General features: G+C 42.0%; 1 protein-coding gene across 1 annotated transcript in view; it reads right to left on the bottom strand.

The window, feature by feature from the left end:
* Nucleotides 1-22,239, bottom strand: part of LOC131669215 (nitric oxide synthase, salivary gland-like) — an 840,995-nt gene that overhangs the window by 693,407 nt on the left and 125,349 nt on the right. The window contains exon 4 of the mRNA XM_058943950.1: nt 18,037-18,247. Within this exon, the coding sequence (XP_058799933.1) occupies nt 18,037-18,247 (211 nt within the window). The remainder of the gene's footprint in view (nt 1-18,036; nt 18,248-22,239) is intronic.

The following is a 22,239-nucleotide window of genomic DNA, read 5'->3' as shown; positions in this document are numbered from 1 at the left end:
TAGAAGAGATGCTGAGATCTAATGAAACAGCGACTGCAACTCTGAAGTCAGCCGTGGCAGCAGCAGAAGGAGTGCTTCAAAAGAACTTAGAGTTAGAAAACGCTACTATTAGACGTCTAGAGGTAAATCACTCACAGCCCAACAATTCGTTAACTCCGAATAGCTCCACTCCTCTGAACAATAATAATCTAGCAACCCGAATACCAAATAATTCTGATATATTAGATGACACAAACATTAACTTTCAAAATGTAGTACAACCAGTTTCAATTAACGCTGTGAGAGAATCCGTTACTGAAAATTCTTTTGACGTCAATAAAGAATTATCTGAATCTATAGGCGCGTTAGCACACTCAATTGCGAAAAACAATAATGTAGCGAAAGATAATTTTAAACGTGAATACAAATTGTCTAGAAACATGAACCTAAACATTTGGTTTGACTATTTGAATTCTGAATTAGAAGCCAGAGATCTGTTAGATGTAATAGATCCTTCAATATCTTGTACTAAGCCATATGATACATTGGAAAAGTCTAGAAGAAACAAAATAGTAAGAGACATAATAATTAATCATTTAGAAGAAGATTATCATAAGAAAATTTTAGATGTTAAAGATCCTATTACTATTTTGTCAATAATAAAAGAGGCAAAGAAACTTGAGAATAACGTCTCTGAAGTAACAGTAAGAGCTAAACTCTATTCCATGAAAATAGGTGGAAGCGAAAAGGTTGATAAATTTTGTGACGGGTTTAACGCTATAATAAAAGAGTCAGAACTTTGTGGAAGGGAATTACCTCTTACCGAGGCTGAAAAGAGATGTGCATTTTATCAAGCTGTAAAAGACGAATTCCCAGGACTTAGCATTGCATATTCGATCAAAAAGGCTAATCCAGAAAACAGCAACATGACTTTAGATGAAATAAAATCTATCGTGTTGCAGTTAGAAGCAGATGCCCATAGAAGACAACTAGAAGCTAGAGGTCAGGCAAACGTAGCAGACGCAACTCAGACTGCCTTTGGTCACCGTGGTGGCACTGATGCCTGTTGGCGTTGTAATAAGCATGGGCATGCAAAAGATGACTGCCCACTCATTACAACAAATGAGTGGTTCTGTTATGTTTGCCGCAGGATAGCTTCTCACAACGGAAGAAACTGCCCGAACAATGGACGAGGCAATTGTGGATCTAGAGGGTACGTAAATAATATTTATAGAGGTAATTACAAAAAGGGTCAAAGTTCAGAGGGAGTCGGCTACAACGGAGGTTTTAGAGGAAGAGGCAATAATAATTATAACAATAGAGGTAGAAGTAATAATAATCGAGGTAAAATAATAAAGGAAACAGAGGCGGGAGTATATTTAGAGGTAAAAGTCGATCTTTTAAATCCAACGCTAGACCATACACCCCGCACAATCAGCATCAGAATAACGCCAAAACTGCAGCGGCACATGCAGCGGTTCAAGGTAAGAGTAATACTCATACCTCAATTCATAATATAAGTTTCCTGGCTGATTCCGGTGCAACAGAACATATAATAAATAAAGGCTTTATTCTATCTAACTTTAAAGAATGTCCTGGGGCGGTTATTAGAAGTGCGAATAAAAATAGTACTGCTGATATTAAAATAGATGGAAAAGGGGACCTTGTTCTAGAAAAACTTGATAGTCAGGGTAAAATTGTTGTACTACCAAACGTTCTAGCTGCGGAAAATATTAGTGAAAATCTAATGTCACTTAGAAAGTTTGTTGATACAGGTTTTAGTATATATTTAGATGATCGAATTTTGAAAGTTTTTGACAAAGAAACAAATCATGTGTATTTATCAGGCGTTTATAGTAAACCAAATTGGATAATTTCACTGAGCATTAAGAGTCCCGTTGATGTTCTAGAGGAAAAATATTATAGTTATAGATGTAACGCGAGAATGATCACTCTTGATGAAGCCCCTGAGGAAACTCCTATTAAATCATCTAACGTATTAGACGAAAATAACCAAAATAAAAATATAGATGCTGAACTTGAGAGGGAGTGCATTGTGGAAGAAATCAATCCTAGTTCAATACTTAACAATAATCCGTCACTCAAACATTTAAATTACAAATTGGTGGACATAGATAGTTTAGAAGATCCAGATAAAATAGAAAACCTGTTCACGTCATTTGAATTAGAAAAATTACACACTGAAAAATTGAACGAAGATATGTTATGGCATGTTAGATTAGGTCACCCCTCGTTAGCTTATCTCAAAGAATTACAGAAATTAGATGTAAATTTGAAGGGAATAAAATTCGACGAAAATATAATAAACTGTGAGACCTGTATCCTTGCAAAATTGACGAAACTACCATTTAAAGAAACAAGAACCAGAGCTACCAAGCCACTTTATATGATTCATGCAGATACCATTGGTCCAATCAAACCTATTTCATTCCCAGATCAATGTCGATATATAATAGTTTTTGTGGATGACTGCACCAAATTTGCATTGGCCTATTCGGTAAAACACAAGTCTGATTCAGGTGATTGTTTAGAGGTTTTCCTGATTAGTGCACGAAATCTACTTGGTAGAAATGAAAAGGTCAGTTTTATCCGAGCTGATAATGGTACTGAATTCACAGGAGGAAAGTTTTTAGAAGTAATGAAAAGGGAGGGCATAGAACCAAATTTTTCTAGCCCGCACACTCCATCACATAATGGTACCGCAGAGAGATTTAATAGAACCCTTATTGAGAAAACCAGGTCACTAATGATTGATTCCGATCTGCCTAAGAGTATGTGGCCGTTTGCTGTGGATGTATCTATAAACTTATATAATAGAACTCCTAATAAATCAATTGATTTCAAGATCCCTTTGAAGCTAATAAATCCTGAAGGCAAATGCCACATAGATAAAATTAGAAGGTTTGGAAGTATTGCTTATGCTGCGAAACACGCCCTTGAAACAAAATTCTCAGCCAAGGCTATTAAAGGTGTGCTGGTAGGTCAGACATCAAATGGTTATATACTTTGGCACCCCAGCTCGGGCAAATTTGTTCACTCAAAACATGTTAAAATCAAAGAAAAACTTACATACAAAAATATTGAGAACAAAAGAATTTTTGCAAAAGATAGTGAACTACAAGATGGAAAAGAAAATACAGTGCATTTATATGGAGATAATTTAGAAGTATTAGAAGTCGAAGAAAACAACTTTAAAAACATACAACAGACATTAAACCAAAACATGGGAGTTGATAGTTCAGTCATACCTAAATCTAAAGAGAGTAAGAAGACCCGATCTACGGAACAAACTACAGATGTAGAGCCCGTGAGAAAGCAACCGAAAAGAAATGTAAAAACTGCCAAAGACTATAAGGCCATGGATAAAGGAATCTGTGATGCTCGAATGGTAGTAGATACCAGCTTTGCGTTTTTAAGTAAAATAGTAGGCATTGGCTTAGGAGATAAAGATGAGTCAGTCTTTGCTCTTTTGGCTGTTGTAAATCATGATCCCATTAGTTTTAAAGAAGCAATGAGTATGGAAAACAAAGGTGAATGGCTTACAGCAGTTAAAGAAGAATAGAAATCAATGGAAATAAACAAAGTTTGGAGTTTGGTGGACAGGCCAACAGTCTTGAAGAATGGTAAACGAGCAAACGTTATTGATTCTAGATGGGTATTTAAGAAGAAATTAGATAAATTACATATATTAAACAGAAAAGGTAGGCTCGTTATTAGAGGATTCATGGATAAAAATAATTATGAGCTCAGAGAAACATATGCACCAGTTTCTAGACTGCCGGTTATAAGAGCAGCTCTAGCCATTATAAACAAGATGGATTTAGAAGTCCGCCAGTTAGATGTAAAAACAGCTTTCTTAAATGGTACTTTAGATGAAGATGAAGAAATCTATATGGAAATACCAGAGGATTTAAAAGTAGATGAATTCACTAGAAAGACTAAAGTTTGTAGACTATATAAAGCACTGTATGGTTTAAAAATAAGTCCTAAGAAGTGGAATGAACGGTTCACAGAAGAAGTACTAAAACTGGGTTTGCAAAAGGATATTAATGAGCCCTGCTTGTTTACTTATAGATATCAAGGGATTATTGTTTTTCTAGTCTTGTATGTGGATGACATTATTGCGGCGAGCAATTGTTTAAAGAAATTAAAAGAAATAATAGATCATTTGAGCGGCGTCTTCCAAATGAAAAACTTGGGCGAACCAAAACAGTTTTTAGGCATGACCATAAAGAGAGATAGAGGTAGCAAAATATTGACAATCAATCAAACAGAGTATGTTTACAAGGTGTTAGAAAGGTTTGGAATGACTGATTGTAATCCACACGAAACGCCTATGGTTACTCGACAAGCTAGAAGCAAGAAAATCAATCAAGATCAAAATAAGACTAGAAGAAAACTAGATGTTCCATATAGAGAGGTCATTGGATGTATCTCTTACCTGGCAAATGCTTCACGACCGGATATCTCCTTCGCGGTAAATTTCCTCTCGCGTAAGCAATCTAATCCCTCCGAGGAAGATTGGTTAGATGTCAAAAGAGTACTTAGGTATTTAAAGGGAACAGCTGAGTTAGGACTTACATTTAGAGGTGATGGTGATACTTTGGAAGCCTACTCTGATTCAAGTTTTAAAGATTGGCCAGATTCCACTTCCACTAGTGGAATGGTCATTTCATTATATAAAGACACTGTTACATGGAGAAGTCATAAGCAAACTTTGGTGACTTCTTCAACTTGTGGGTCAGAGTATTTGGCGATGAGTGAGGCATGCAAAGACATCGTTTCGTTAGATAAGGCATTAAGAGATATATTAGGCTACACCATGTATCCAGTTACTCTTTACTGTGATAATCAGTCTGCCAGAGATTGTACCCAAAAGGAGGGTAGCCATAAACTTAAAGATTTTGATGATACTTTAGAAGAGATTAAGAAACATCTGGTTGAAAGAGAAAGAACTGGTGTTAAAAGAAACTTGTCTGATACCCATGGAGATTACGTGAAGCAGTGTGCTTTAGAAGGTAAAGTCAGTATTAGAGGGGTATCTACACATGATAATATTGCTGATATATTTACTAAGCCGCTTTCTCTTCAGCCCTTTAGAAAATACAGAAATATATTGCTGAACCATTACAACTGATATACATATATATAAAAATTCCTTTTGAATTTTTCAGAGGCAGCTGTTATTAATAATGCTGATTGAGAGACGTTGATGATCGAGGTAGATGAATTTAGAAGAATTTCATTTAGAAGAAAGAATTAAGTTAATTATAAGAAAAAGCCAGTTACTTTTGTATTTAGAAGTTTTCGTTTGTATTTAAAGTTTTTGTATTTAGAAGTTTTCGTTTGTATTTAAAGTTTTTGTATTTAGAAGTTTTCGTTTGTATTTAAAGTTTTTGTATTTAGAAGTTTTCGTCTGTATTCAAAGTTTTTTTATTTGTGTTTGGAAGTTCTTTGTATTTGGACATATGTAATGCAAAGCAAGAGAGGGAGTGTTAAAATCAACTTGCTCGGCATTTCATATGTATGCGCATGCGCGTGCTTTGTGAGAGTGTGTGTGTGCTGTGCATTCAAGACTAGGCCTACGAGCCGCCTTTTGTATAAGCAAGGAACTCACTCCTTCTGCAATCGCTTAGAAGTACACAGCAATAAACACCTTTTCTTTTGTGACTCGTGTCTACGGTTGGTATCCTCCGACTTAATCATAACATTATTCGTTGAAAAACATATTAAAAAACCTGCAAAAGTTATATCATGATGTACTATTACAGCAATGCGAATTAGAAAGAAAGGTTAAAACAAACGGATTAAATATTGCCACTTTATCACCGGACCTTTTAGCATATTATTTAATGAGAGAACCCGGATACATGGCCATGACGGCGGGTGAAGTAGTACACATTATCAAATGCGTACCAGCAGAAGTCAAAGCTAGAAAGGCAGAAACGTGCTACCAAGAATTACCGATCACGCGCGCCGAGACTCCGATGTTTATCACACCTCGTACGTATATAATAAAACAATACGGAACCAAAACTGCTTGCGATACTAAAATGTCGGTAATGTATAAGTTCGGTGACACATGGGTAAAGGTTATTCCTGATGTCACTAGTCAAGAAGCCCAGCACGTAATCAAACCTCAGGCCAAGCAAAGTTGGGAATATATTACCCTCATAAACACGATAACAAGCGGAATTTACACATATAACAACATCGAACACCTTCGTACGTTTATCATGTTTCCTACAGAACGGAACGCGGTCCTTAATCAAATCGCGCTCGGTTTCGCTAGAAAATCCAATCTGGCTCGGGGAATATCCGTATCTAATCTACTTGACGAAGATACTCTGAATCGTATTGCGAATTGCACGTGGAAATCGCTATGGAGTCGATTCATTGCGTTCGGATCAATGAGTGCCGCTGTTTTGGCCATCCTTATCGTCTTTAGAGCAATTAATTTGTCTTTGATATCATTATACATGGTTACACCCTTCATTTCCTCTATGGCTTTAGCATACACCTACTTGGCGCATTCTGGAATTCTTTGACTAACTTACTACTTTATCTAGCTAGGAAACCTGAAAGAGAAACAAACTCAGACAAATTAAACAAGGAAGCCCCGTCGGCAATACAGCCCGAAGAGCGAACTACTATCTTTAAATTCGAACGTGACGATCAATTGACCCAGAAACCAAGCTACACACAGAGACAGATATATCCAGTATTATCAGAACCAGAAATTCCACCGTTAATCAACAGAACATAAGCGTCAACAATAATTATATGTCTGAAAACATGGATCACAGAGCCACAAGAAAATCACTCGAAGACTTAATAATAGAAAAAAAGAGACTAAGTGTATCAACACAAATGCTGGAAGAAACCGCAATGCATATTTACAAAAATACATTGTCATGGGAAAGGCCGCGCAAATGTTCTTATTTGAAGTTACAAAAGACGAAACTAAGAGAGAAAAGTTATCTATTTACATTATTATTAAGGGCCTCAAACATGAAATCAGACGTTACGTTTGCCATTTTACCTTTTACGAAAAATTACAAGACGCACGCTTACATGCCATACAAATAGCAAAAAATCTAATAGACATTAATCGCATCAAAAGAAATTCAATCCGCCCCATATCAGAGTCTTTTAGAATATAACAACACTGAACATTACAGAGAAAAAACAACTGTTTTGCATTATTTTCTTTTTTTTGGGATACTGACAAGTAACTACAAGACATTGCAGTAACCACCAGCTGCTAAAAACCGAAAGACCTTACCTGTTATCAAATTCCTTCCCGCACAAATCCCACATAAATGCACAAAAATAACACTAATGAACAATCACCCTCCAGCAAAGTACCGCATACTGAAAACACATTGCATAACAAACCTATTTTAATGGAAGCAGAAGTTACTTATTATGTAAATAGTAACTTTTAACCTACTTGCACAAATTTTCATTACGCCCTACCCATGCAACAACAATTATCATACGAGGGTGGTCCGATAAGTACTTAGCCTACAAAAAAAACGAAAATTTTGGAAAAGTGTCGTTTTATTTTTCAACATAGTCTCCTTTTAGTTCGATACACTTGGCCCAGCGATGCTCCAACTTCTTTAACCCGTCTAAGAAATACGTTTCCTCGAGGTCTGAAAAGTAGGCTTCCGTGGCAGCGATTACCTCCTCATTCGACTCAAATTTCTGCCCGGCGAGTGACTTTGTGACAAAGAATCCCACTCTTCCTTTGTCACCAATTATTTTGCGGGGTAAGTGAGGCGCTTTCGCTCAAGGCAATTAAGGGAGAAATGAGAGGATAGGTTAGAAATAAGTTATACAATGACATAAATCAAATTAAACTTACAACCTATTTTTAGTAATCATTATTCAAACTAAACATACGCACGCATAACATAGTCTAATTATTAACCAACTAACTACCAAATAGAACAGCAAACTACTTATAATAATCACACATAAATATTTCGCATTTCATCCTAATACCTAATCACGCACTTAACCTATTACAAACTTATTTAAAAACTACGCGAACCAATACCGGGTAAATTGCCCGGCACGTGGGCGCCTGGACAATTCGTCGGTCGCAACTTACACTATTATAAATTAATCTTAAGCGCAAATCTTTTGATATCCAGCACGTGAATGCCTGGCTATCTTACTCAACGCGCACCGGTCGTCGCATCACCAGAGAGAGAGAGTGTAGAGAGAAAGAAGAAAAGAAGGCTTAACCTTTATGCACTGCTCCTCACTACGTCGAGAATCCTGAGCGATGTGCTGCCGCAGGAAGTACCGGTCGTTGCTGCTGGTCAGATCGTTGCTAGCTGCTGACTACTGTCGCTGACCAAAAATCCACAGGCGACGTTGACTCTCCTTGCAGGTGGGGCTGGCTGTAGTCGCAGACAAAGCTGTTGCCGGTAGGGTTGACTTTCCTCTCAGCTATCCCAAACAGCACTCTCTGCACTCTAGGAGGACTAGGCTTCGACTCTGCACTCTAGTAGGACTGGGCTTCGACTCCCCCACGCACTTATTCTTGCGCTCATCTCGCAGCCGCCCAGCGGCGCTTGCTCCTCGCTCTACCTTGACCTATTAGTTAGGCGGCACGCGACGCACCGCTTATCGGTCACGCGTTGCGCGCCTGCCTATCCCTGCATGGGGCTAATACACTCTCTCTCTTTTTCTCACTCTCTCTCCGCGCTCCTCAACTTTTTCTTGCGCTCAACTGCGCTGGCCCGTCATTGGCGCTGAAACAAAAAGACCAAGTGTTAGGCGCATATTTTAATGCGCCTAACGTTGGCCAACACGCCTTGCCGAGTGGAGGAGGGAGAAACACAGACGAGAGACCGGCACACGACCTGCTCTCGTCACACTCCCTTACAAGGCCAAAGTTCGCACCCGCGAACGGCCTGACTCCGTTTCTCCCTCTCTCTCTCTCTCTCTCTGTCGACCGGCAATGGCAACCAACGATATACGCTAAATTATATAATAATATCTTAGACCTAGCTGAAATCATAATTAATTCTAAGTTGGTAACAACCAGATCAACTAAGAGCAAAGCTTAACAAACCCAATAGTCTAATCTGAGTGATATGCCTAACCTTTCGTCGTAGCGAGCCGACTAATCCGCTGTGCCAAGATCGCGACCAACTCATTATTCAATTAAACCAAGAATCTTACCATTTACTGCGGCTCCAACGACTCCAAATACCGGACCCTGAGCGCTCGAAGCTCCTCCGCGAAGGAAACGAGGCACTTGCCCCGGAGAGTCTTTGGCCGGCATCCTCAGTCGCCTTGGACCCAATCACCCCGGCGCTCCGATCGCTCGGCTCACTCGCGGGGACCGACGCCTGCTCCGTCTGCGGCGTGATTTCCCTCCCCGTATTTTCAGCCGAACCGACTTCAGTCCCGGCTCCCTCTGCAGCAAGCGCCTGTTACCTACGCGCGAGCTTAGCGCGAAAACGCTTGTCACATCGGTGCCTGGGCTTTTTCGTCTTGGACTCCCCGACGGAGGATTCAGGGCTGGCTACCTCGGGCACCGACCTAGGAACTTCGAGCTCCGGCTCCACAGTCTTTGCCTGCGATGCCGGGAGCTCTATTGGTTCGCCTGGGTGAACCCGAACCCTTACCTCCTCCACCGATCGTGCGCGTGCTTGGTCTGCCATGAAGGCTTCGCGGCAACGCGGACAGTCTTGCACGCGACATCGAGTCACCCACAGTTTCTACAGACCGGACGCGAGAGAGGTGCCTCGCTTAGCGGGACTCCAGTTTCCCATAGAAGCCCTCGCGGTACGGCTCCGATTTGCCGCCCTACCCGCGAGATATCCTCCGGCGGCAGCTCAAGAACCCGACGATCTCTCGCCTTGGCTCCTCGTGCCCGCCTGCGAGAAGACAATTCCCTCTTTTGCGGCGATAACTCTCGACTTCTTCGACGCTTCGCGTATGCAAAGCGTCGTAAGCCGAAACGCTGCGCTACGACGTACCGCCTCGTCCCATGTACGCGTGTGCGCAGCCAGACGAATTATCGAACCCGCAAGTAAAAGGGGCGCGTAAAATCAGGGCGCGCGAGTACCGGCGCCTCCGCTAATGCGCGCTTTAGCCTCTCAAATGCAACTTGCTGTTCTTCCTTCCATTCCCATGGCTGGTCCTTTCGGATGAGTTTGGTCAACGGGACCTTTATCTCACTCTCGTGTTCGATAAAACGCGCATACCTCCCTACCATACCTAGGAATCGGCGTAATTGAGCTACGTTATTCGGCGCAGGATAATCTACTATCGGCTTCACCTTGTCATCGTCCGGACGCAGACCCTCACTATCTAATCTGTACCCTAAGTAAGTTACCTCGGTACAGATGAAATCGGACTTCTCTAAGTTGATTTCTAAGCCAACGCTTACTAAACGCTTCAAAACTTTCTCTAGCCAGATCAAGTGGCTATTAAAATCTGCGCTAACAACTAGCAGATCGTCAAGATACCAGAAAACGTGCGGCTCATACTCTGGACCGAAGAGTGCGTCCATGAGGCGCATGAAAGTAGCCGGCGCATTTACCAAACCGAACGGCATTCGCTCAAACTCCCATAAACCAAAACCTGGGACCGCGAACGCCGTATATTGTTTGCTATTCTTTGAAAGTGGAATTTGCCAAAACGCCGCTCGCAGATCTATTTTCGACAGGTAGACTGCTCCGCGCAACCTGTCCAAGATAGCATCCAGGCTAGGCATCAGATACGCGTCCACTTTCGTAACCTTATTTACCGGCCTGAAATCAAGGCAAAATCTATAACCGACGTCCTGTTTATGTACTATTACCAGCGCGCTACGCCATTGACTATTTGATGGCCTAATTATTTTCGCCTTCCATAGCCGCATGGTTTCTTCCTGCGTGAATGCTAATATAGGAGGCGACATTCGGCGCAACGGCGTTTTTATCAGGTGCGCATCACCTACATCTATGACGTGCTCGATAACTTTTGTAACCGCCGGAGATTCACCAGGCTCCGGGACAATCCGGCGAACGAGTGTCAAGATTGTCTCTCGTTGAGCCTTTTCGTATTTACTTAAACCTGCGCATTCCGCAAAAACAACTATCTCGTTATTACTCTGCTCTGCTAACGGAAACCAACGTCACCTGCCCGCCAAGCGCAATTACCGTAGCTAATATTTATATTCCACGCTATCCAAAAGTTGACTCCTAAAATCAAGTCGTGCTTAAGCGTAGATACTACCGTCGCGATTAACCAATCCGTCCTGCCGCCAATTTCAAAACTCAGCTTTAAGTCGCCCCAAGTTCGCGGCTTTTCACACGAGATGCCCTGTACGAATATTGTAGGCGGCTTTAAACGATCCCTAAACCGTAAACCGAGATTCGGTCCTACAACCGATACCTGAGCACCTGAATCTAACAGTGCTGTATAGACTTGCCCGCCTATGTCGACCTTAATAAAGAACCTGTTCTCTATAACTGCGACCAACGCTGCATCTGATTCATCTGTCATTTTCTTCGGAATTTCTGAGCTCCACTCAGACCCTCCCCTCACCAAAACGGAAGGTGCGTCGGCACGGACGACCGAATGTCCAAACAACAAAACCCTACTATCAACAAGCTCGCTTCTATCACGCGTGACTATGACCTTTGTCGCAGCCCGCTCCGACGGGAGCGCAGCGCCTGAGCTCGTATTCTTACCAGCAAATTCTACCACAGGTTCGCCCTGATTTCTTAAAGCAACGGTCTTTTCCGAAGCCTGCCCAACCGTGGGCGAAATACTCGAACCTGCCTCATTCGTGTTCGGGCGCGACGATGGCAACTCATTTTGCCTCGCTGGGCACTTCTCGGGCGAGCTAATTTATTAAACGCAAAATTTATTAAATCCGATCGCATCATGCGTATCCTTATCGGGCAAAATTTCTCGCGTGTTAGTGTGTCGATCTTTTCGAAGACTTTACGCGTCCTGCTGTAATGAGTCACGTTTATTTGCCTCTTCGTATTCATTGCTGATCCTACTAGGGAAACTTACGCCCTCGTCACTTTGCGCCCGAGCTTCTTTCAATGTCGAATGACTAAACTCGCCTTTAAACACGTTTTTAAACTCAACGACTTCCTTACTCCCTTTTTCCGGATCCTCATATTCTACAAATACTGCACGCTTGACCTTAGCCTTAACTTTCAAATATTCCTCTATTACCTTGTCTAAGCGATGTTATGCAAAACTGGCAGTTCCTGCCTTGTTCTCGCCTTCCTCTTTCACTAAATTCACGAAAGGAGGCGCAGAACTGGCAGTTTCTGCCTTACTCTCGCCTTCCTCTGTGACGGGCGAATCGATCGTTGAGTTCGATCGCCCTGTTCGCCTCTCTCTCTCTTCCGCGTACTTTCCCTTGAGCCGTAGCCACATCGGTCTTGGTTGATTAAAACCGAGTATCGACGCACGATGTGGCTTTGTTGCAGGTTTGATTCCTGATCGGCGGAGATGCCTGGCGTTGGAGGGATAGGGCAAGAGCGAAGAGCAGAGGTGGAGAGAGAGAAGTAGTGTCGCCGGCATGAGTTGCACATGTGTGCGTAGCCGGCGGCGCTCGGCCGTTTTTGAGTACATATAGGGAGGGGCGAGTAAGACGTCGCGGAAGGCGCGAGATCGGACGGTAGTAGGGTTTTGATCGGCAACTAATTGCTAGCTAGTTGAGCCTCGCGACGAAAACCAGGGTCTGTGCAGTTGATTGCCATCGAGCGACCATCATCAAGGAGGAAGACCAGCTACATCCATAAATCCGCCTTTGAGGACGACATCGTTGGTCCAGTGGACGCGGACTTCCGCAGTAGCGCTTCCTCCCAAGGTCAGGTAACCTTTTTGTTTTTCGGTGCGCGCCTCGATTTCTCTCTCTCCAAGCATCGTATCGGCCGGACGCGGATGATTGGTTGTATGCGTGAATTCGCATCACCCTCGTGGAATTCGCGGGATAGTTGTAAGGCGAAGGTCTATTTCCTGTGCGTTAATTCGCACGTAATGGACTTAGCCCGGACTCGGCCGACGCACACGTCAACGCCGCATGTATATTGTGATTTTAATAAAGTGTAAAATATCCGAACAGATGAGTTTATATATGCAACCTGTCTCTCTCGCAACTAGTCAAACCGCGATTATCGATATTACCGGACGACATAGCCCTCGTTAATTTTCCGCAACGAAGCGAGTATGCCTTCCGAGCCTTTCCCCTTAAATAATTTGTGACGCAACGTTGTTCGAGCTTAAATTATTAACGTACGTGTTACACCTCTTTTGCCTCAACTCTATTCCTTACTTCTACGGTGTCTTCCCTGCTGGAGGTTTCCCTGCTTCACCTGATTACAAGTAGGGCATTCTCTAAACACGTAACCGATTGTCCCACAAACCTGGCAATATAAGGTCGGCTCTGAAGTTCGCGTTGGACAGTTATTAGCGTAATGCCCCGGTTGTCGGGATTTATAACAAACTACCCGCGGATTAACCTGAGCTATCGGGCATTGCGCCTTCCTATGTCCCACCGCGTTACAATTGAAGCAAGCCCCGTAAATGGCCTATTTAACTTGCTACTTCCCTGATTGCGCTGCTGCGAGACCAGACTAGGGGCTACACCTACAGCCGGGGCCAACGAAGCCTGCGCGCTCTGACGAGCAGGTGCGGCTTCGTTCGCAGGCTGGTTTCTTAATAACCCAATAACCCAATAACCCAACCTCGAATTGCCAATAGACTCATTTCCTACACCACCGGCATTAACAGCCTTTTACCTTTCCGAACAAAAAACATCCGCTCTTTAAAACAATATCATGAACACTACTCTAACTGCTTACACATAGCCATGAAATATATAGCAGAGATACTCGTAAGAGATATCTTTAAGAAATGCACTAACCAAAACACCTATACACAAACACATTACACTATGAGTTATCATTGCGACATCCAAGATAAAAATACAATGCTCAGCGAGCTACTCAAACCGAGTACTAATTACCCTTCTGACAAGCCCCCACGAGTATTACCACTCCTGCTCCGTAGAAATTATAACAAATCCCCAACCACACTAAGAAACTTTTTTGAACAAATAGACAATTGGGAATGGATTGTGCTTTTTAACAAAATCGCTGTCAACGCTAGACAAAAATTTTAAAAAATTTAAAAAAAGAAAAACAACTCTTCCAGCTAACACCAGCAAAATGCTCTTACCTAGAGTACTTTTCATCAGTCTACTAACTACCGTTATATGCCAAAACCAGCCAACTACAAAGCAATATGATAGTCAACCTGGAATCGCTTTTGAAAAAGGACCTACCATACGATTTATTTAAGAAAATGGAATATTATCACCGCTCTTGACATCAACTCAGTACTTAACTCACATTACAATTTCACCCAAACATTGGAAAAAATATCTGCAGCTGGCAAGACAATCGAGATAAACGATTTCATCAAAAGTTCTATATACACAGCCTACGAAGAAACAAAAAAACTCCAACACATCAACGAAGCAGTCAGCACCTTTCTCAACGCGTACGCTTTTGACACACCCAACGGGGGGCGGGATGCTCTAGCATCGCTGGACAGCCTCTTACTCGAACATGCCGATAAGGCCCTTGAAGATGTTTTGTATATGCACCAGAGTAATTTGACCAAACAAATAGGCGAGTATGACTTATCTTATATTACCGAAAATAATTTACAATCAGAAACAAATCTTTTGCTTTTTAAAAAAGCTCGCGCAGATTTCAATTCTAGCACAATGAGCCCAGTATATAATTCTATACACATTAGCCTTATTTTAGCCGAAATTAACGATATGTTACATAAATTCATTTACATATCAACTGAAGTACGTCAACTCCTGCAAAACAAACAATTTTTTTTCAATTCGCAATTTTTGCTAAACGCTATAAAAACTATCAAGGCAATTACTATTTCAAAGTTGCCAGTACATATGTCAAAAATCAATATCATAACACTATTACAAATTGCAGAAGTTAACGTAGTTTACTTTCGTAAGAACATCGTTGTCGAAGTAATTTTTTCCCTTGTCGCAAGCAGTAATACGCAGATTTTCAAATTATATTCACTACCAGCATTTCAGTATCTTAGCAAAACTAACCAAATCGCTAAATTCATTAGACCACAAAGTGATTACCTAACTGTGACAGAGGGAGAAACTATCCATGCCTTTGTAAACAAGAATTTGATTGATAACGAGTGTAAACTTTTTTTTTCCTTCTATCTGTGCCCGCGCCTGACTATACGCAAGTCAAACAATAATTCCTGCGAGTTTAGTCTGTTAACATCACCAGAAGTGACCAATCTTGTATTTTGCCAACTTGAAACTAGCTCCGAAACTGACTACTATCTTATACCGATGTTACAAAATAATGTTTTGCTATACTCAGTGACTCTCAATACTTCCTTTGATGTGAATTGTAACGGCGTAGTACAACCCTTTCTTTTGAATAGCACTGGGTTAATACAGATTCCCCTGCTGTGCGAACTTAGAACGAACTACCGTATTTATTTGGGGGCTAAGAAAAAACTAAAGGCGGAAAATTTTGTAATTCCGAAAATCTCTCTGATAACTACAAATGAAATAGTAATAAAAAGCCTAAAAATAAATAATAATCAGAACAGATACGAACACTCGGACCGAGTGAAATTATTCACGCGTATTTAGCGTTAGGAGTAACCATTGTAATCGTTATCGCATCCGTAATCGCAGTAGGTTGCATACTCTGGGCATATAGAGTGTGCAGTGAGAAACGCCATAGGACCGAAATTACACCAATTTAAGAACTGAATCAGCCCTTAAACGCTCAAAAACGAATGATCTGCAACTCTACACAAACATTATGTGAGGGAAAATATTTTAGGCTAACAATCAACTACGACACTCCTCACTCCCCACCCATGGCCGTGCAAGCAGTCCCACTCCAAGAATCCGAAACAACAGACAATCCTCCACCTCTCTCCACTTTCTAACAACAAAGGTATAAAAGCACTAACATACCCCCTGTCATGTTAGATACTCCATAAACCAGCACAATGAAACGCACGGCAACTACCACACTCGGCCCGCCGCACAAAAAGGCCAATAGATCCTGGACGACGGAACAGGTATTAAACAACAGGACGTCGACAGTAACTATGGAACGACTAATTACAAGATGGGAGAACCGGGAGGCCCAGATGAGCATGTAACATCCTGAGCTGCCACTATTGGACGACGATGGAGGCTGGAGCCACCACCAGCTGACGCAGTATATTTTCCAGGAGGTCCATCACGGACACCTGCACCTAAGATTCTTCTTCGAGGAAACCTATGGAGGAGAAGGTTTGAACGAACCCCTTTCAATCCATGCCGCGTGTGCGGACAAGACACCGAACATTGGCAGGGGTGTTTCTTCTGCCGGGCTCGCGTCGCAGCCGCTTCAAAAGACCAACAACTGGCCATGGAGGCCGAATGTATCCGCCCGGAGCATTTTATGCTCAGTAATGCTCCTTGTCTCAGATGTATCGGCAAGGAGGTTTTATGTTCCAGAGGAGTTTGCAAGTTCATCGTTTGGAGTTGATGTAATCCTATCCCAAGTCCTTCCTATTCTTAGAATAATAAGATAAAAAAAATATATAAATAATAAAAATAATAATAATAATAATAACAAAAAAACAACAAAAAATATATATAATAAGATATAAAAAAATATATATATATAACAAAGATAAACAGACACAAAAAATATATTACGAAACACAACATAAAAAAAAGTATATAAACATATATAACAAAGATAAACCAACACAAATATATAACGAAACACGACACAAAAAAAAATATATATATATATATACGACACAATACAAATATGTATGTAGAATGATAAGACACAAAGAAAGACAACAAAAAAATTTATATACTTTCAACAAAATAGTTACAGTAGCGCTCTGAGAGCACTAGTCCCTTGCTTTATCAGCAAAGGACTCCGAGGGGTGGGCATGTCACGTCGATACAAAGAAAACGTACGTGACGAACTATGATAAGTAAATGTCACACAACGGGTTATGGTAACTAACCGGGTATCGGTAATTTAATTTCCTATCATATCAACCCTCCCGGGAACATAATCTATCTAGCGGGATAGATTAGTCTAAGCACGTTCTCCATAATATTTCTGCGAATATTACTCACCGCATATTAATTCGGCGAAAACACAGGAAGGGGCACATTCAGTCTATGGTATGAAAAGGCTGGATCGGGATCCGGGAAAGGCAGTTCAGTTCACACAATACACATTTCGCGCAGTTCATATTAAAGCTTACATTAGCGCTCATATTAGCACTCATACTCTAGTACTCGTACTCATACTGATTTAGTTATTTCTAAGTCTCGCTATCCGGCTACTCAGAACCGGAATTATACTCTGCTAAGCATTATAAAACTGTTTTTAAACAATAAATCTTAAATCAAGCGCAAACACCTGAGACTGTTTGTAAAAACCTCTTCTGAAATCCAATCCTAACAAGGTAAGAAACTAAGTTATCTACCTAAACACGCTACATATAATAAAGGCGCTATCCCTGTAACCAAAGGGTTAACTCCTAACTAAGATACAACTTTTACCACCGCGATAGTATTTTAAACTTTATTACATCTAGCCGTAACATCTCCTCGCTTAGACATAACTATACTATAGAGAAAAGTATCTATAAAATTTCGTAGATCTTCTACAACTATTCTTGCTGACCCGGAAGAACCCAACATAAATTTTTTTTTATTGATTGCCGCTCAAACTTTTTCCAGCTAGTGAAGAAAAATAACGAAATTTAGATTTCAATTTCCGCGAATGCAGGAATCATTCGTTTTTCGCTCTATTTAGTTAATCTACTATTGTATATTCAATTTTTTATCTGAATCTTAATTCAAATAAAATTTTTGATATATTCATTCTTTTCATAATTTCATGTATATCACATTTTCCATTATTTTGTCAAGAATATTTGACGTCGTATAATTACCTTTAGTTTTATACTGCACAACTGCAACTGTTAAGTCAATTTGATTATGACTAGATAACGGCGATGATGAAATGCTATAGAATCTTGGTTGCAGTAAAGTCAAGTGGACAAGTAAAACTGGAGCGTATGGCCTCACTGATGGGTATTCTATTAAAGTTTCTAAGAGATTCGGATGATTCCAGTACCTCCAGTCTTCGTATACGACTGAATCCTGTAAATGAGTTCAATATTGTATAAAAAACATAATGGCAAAATAGTTAAATCGATTTCATCTAATTTAAGTAATTAAATAAATGTAAAATTAATTTTATTAAATTATTGCAACGGTAGTCGATTCGATCAATCGATCCGTTCGCGATGCGGTAATACTCGTGACGCTAGAGCGAACAACTAAAAGATTGATTGATTGATTGATCCTTTTTATTTGCATTAACAAAACTAATTAACAAAGTATGTACATATAATATTACTTAAATTAATATCACAGTTAATTTTTATAGTGCAGCGCATAGTCATAAGTACCGATTAATACACAATGTACTTTTTTCATACACATTAAGGATCTATAGTAGCATTCACTACATTACAGTTTACGCAGTACTTTCATATGTCAGTCTCTTTGAGATTCTTCGTTACGATATCACAATAATAACACTCGGAGCCCGAAACCTCTCACAATCACACAACTAACAGATGGCCGTAGGCCTAGTCACAAAGCTATCAAAAAGCTACTAGTTACAGTGTCCCAGAGATTAACGATCTCTAGATATCCAAATCAAAAAGATGCTCATGCATCGCTCGCTTGAAATAGTCGAGAGACGGTGAATCACGCAATTCGGAGGGAAGGCTATTCCAAAAGCGTGCACCCTGTATCTGGAAGGTTTGCGCCCCAGTCCTGGTTCACACCCTGGGAACCGCCAACTCTGGTGGAATTCCCCTTGTAGAGAGCCCGAATTTGTGCTTCTTGAAAAATATAAAAAGGTATTCTGGCTCACGCATTCTGGTAATTTTATATAGTTGAATGGCTTCAAAGTAGAGCCTGCGCGAGTCCATGTGAAGCCAACCCAGACGCCTCCGATAGGGGGATATATGTTCGTCACATCTTACACCAAAGATGTAGCGGATGCAGGCGTTGCTCGATCGCTACAGACGTGTACGAAGCTCATTAGACGCATCGAGGCAAACCACAGCACAATAATCAAGATAGGGCAGGATTAGTGACTCCACTAACCGTCCGCGGAGAGTCTCGGTCGTACAATCCCTAAAAAATCGCAGGCTGTACAAGGCTTTATTGACTTTTTTGGTGACGGAATCAACCTGCGGTTTCCACGTAAATTTGCAATCCAGGGTAACGCCAAGACTCACGACCGACTTGCTGAAGGGAACCATAACTTCGCCCTGCAATCCAACGCCTGGCAGATTCCACGAGTCGATGGTATTGACTATTTTCATTGCACCAAAGTAAATAGCTTTGGTTTTGTCAGAGTTGAGACGCAGACCAGAGCAACTCGCTTAGTCAGAAACCAGCCGAGCCACCCCGGCCAGTCGAGACACACCCTCCAAAATCCTTGGACGTATGAAAGTAGATTTGCAGATCGTCTGCATAAAACAAATGTTTAATTGTGCGTCCTTCCAGCAAAGTGTCCAGGTCATTGACGTAGAGGCTGAACAGCAAGGGCCACAGGACGGAGCCCTGTGGAATGCTCAGATTGGTTTCCAACCAACCAAAATTGCCACTACTGCTGGAGATAACCATCTGAGTACGGCCCTGCAGATAAGATTTGATCCACAGGAGAGCCATCCTAGAGAACCCCAGCCGCCTCAGCTTTGACAACAGTTTAGATGGAGATATTGTGTCGAACGCCTTGCTGAAGTCAAACAACAGCAAGACCGTTACTTTTTTCTTGTCAATGGCCATGCGCACATCGTCCATGAGTTTAAGCAGTGCGGTCTACATGCTGTGGTGTTTACGGCCTGGAGGGAATCCAGTAATTTATTGAAATTAACATACTCCATGATCTGGGTGTGGGCGATCTTTTCCAGTACCTTGGAGAGGAAGCAAAGCAGCGCTATCGGGCGGAAATCCGTCACATCTAAAGGTGCGCTATTCTTTTTTAATGCAATCACTTGGGCTTGCTTCCAGACACCGGAAAAGATACCCTGCGTAAAGGAGGAGTTGAAGATCTTAAGTATGAACTCGCCAATGACTGGGAGAGCCCTCACAACCATTTCTTTGGTAACACCATCTGCTCCCCTTGCCTGCGAGGAGAAGTGTTTAATGGCAAGGACAACATCGTCTAACGTAACAGGTTAAATTAAATAAAATAAAAGAAAACCCCTCATCACTCGTAGTCGAAATTATGTCCATTGCATCATCTAAGTTTTCAAGGGAAGAGACGGATATTCCCGCAAAGTGCTCGTTAAGCTCGTCCGGCGTAAATCCATGAAGCTCCTCAACATTGCGCTTTGGCAAGAGGCCGAGATTACGCAGCTCCTTCCAGATGTTTTTCTTATTGTCCATTGCATCAACGAGATACTGGTGAAGGAAGGAGCTGCGCTCTTGATCTAAACACTCGTCTACCTCATTGCTCAGCCGAAAAAACTCATCGAGCAGCTCCGAATGCCCAGTGCGTTTATAACGCCTGTGCGTCGCGTCGCGCCTATCGATAAGCCGTCTCAACTGTGGCCCAATCCAGGGAGGATATTTCTTTTTAGGAAAAACCCTTTTTAAGGGTGCCAATTTATCTATTACTACATTAAGGTTTTCATTCAAGCTTTTAATTGCACCCTCCAGATCAGTTTCAATTGGCTTCATGGTTGACCAGTCGCAGTATGACAGCAACTCGGCCAACGATGCAGAATCAATTCCCCGGTAGTCGCGAAACTCGAAGGAATTGACAGCACGGGCCGGCGAGTGGATACTAATGGATACATCTATAATGCTGTGATTGCCGAAACCGGGCAGTCATTGGTTGCCAAAGTCGGACACGGAATCATTATCATCGGCCAGGATGACGTCGAGCCACGTACGAGACGTTGGAGTGCGGTGCGTGGGGCCGTGGTCAACCAGCCGTAAGGACAGATCAGTTATGAGACGCCTGATGGTACGAGCGTCGCTGATGTCCTTCGTCAAGTCCGCGTTCAGGTCGCCCATGAAAACCTTGTGACTGTAATTCTTGCTGAGTTCGCACAAGACATCGAAGAGGTCGGTGTTTTCCAGCATGGCAATCTTGGGGGGCCTATATATTACATCGACCGAAACCGGAGGAGAGCTACCCTGCTGCACGCTACAAAAAAGATACTCTGGCAGCTCAGGTTTCCCTAAGCGCTGAGTATTCGAAGCCCTTATCTTTTTAATCTTAAATTCATTGCGCACATACAGAGTCACCCCACCTCCGTTTACATTATGGTCCTGCCTAATCAGCGAGTAACCCCCGACCTGAACGAGACTGTTATCCACGACCGGTCCCAGCCACGTCTCGGCAATTCCAATGATGTCATAGGAATTGTTGGCTAGGAAGAGGCGAAGTCCCTCAATGTGCGCTCGAAGAGAGTTCACATTAAGGTTTCTTAGAATGGGTTTCCAGCCTTGAACGAACCGCCGGGATGGTCTCCAACGCCACGCGGCACATCTAGTCAATGCGACTCCGCGCCCGAACCCGCGTTAGAGTTTACTTGCGCGTCCTCACCGCCACTCTCGTCAAGCGCAGGTGTCGCGCTCGGAACGCCAGACTGCCTTTGCCGTGATTCCGGCGAGGAACATGCCGCTCTTATAGCCGTTAAATCGGCTGCCGACGAGAAAACATAGTCCCTCTCACCTCCTCTGCGTCTGACCAGAAACCTACCACCCGCGTGCCAGACGTATTTAAAACCTAGCCCCTGTGCAGTGGATTTCAAATCCTTGAACGCTAAGAACTTGGCGTGGAGCAACACCTCATGTTGGGGACGGAAGTAAGTAATAATGAAGGCAAAAACAGGCTTTTTATAAATTTTATTTTATTAATTTGTACGCACGCACTTCGCACTACATCCGCTTCGCACTGTTCTTGCACGCAGACTAAACTTATATTGACAAGAAACCAAACTCGGCACGCAGGCCAAAAGCAAGAAAAGCCAAATTCCGAGCGCAGCTTGAAACACATGAAAGCCGGGAAACAAACTCGGCACGCAGGCTAAAATACATGAAAAACGAAAAAAACAAAC

Source organism: Phymastichus coffea, unplaced genomic scaffold (assembly GCF_024137745.1).
Source record: "Phymastichus coffea isolate CEN01 unplaced genomic scaffold, Cenicafe_Pcof_1.1 PCOF00089, whole genome shotgun sequence".
Classification (NCBI taxonomy): Eukaryota; Metazoa; Arthropoda; class Insecta; order Hymenoptera; family Eulophidae; genus Phymastichus; species Phymastichus coffea.
The sequence above is the reverse complement of the archived record's forward strand: the minus strand, read 5'-3'. Positions and strand labels throughout refer to the sequence as shown.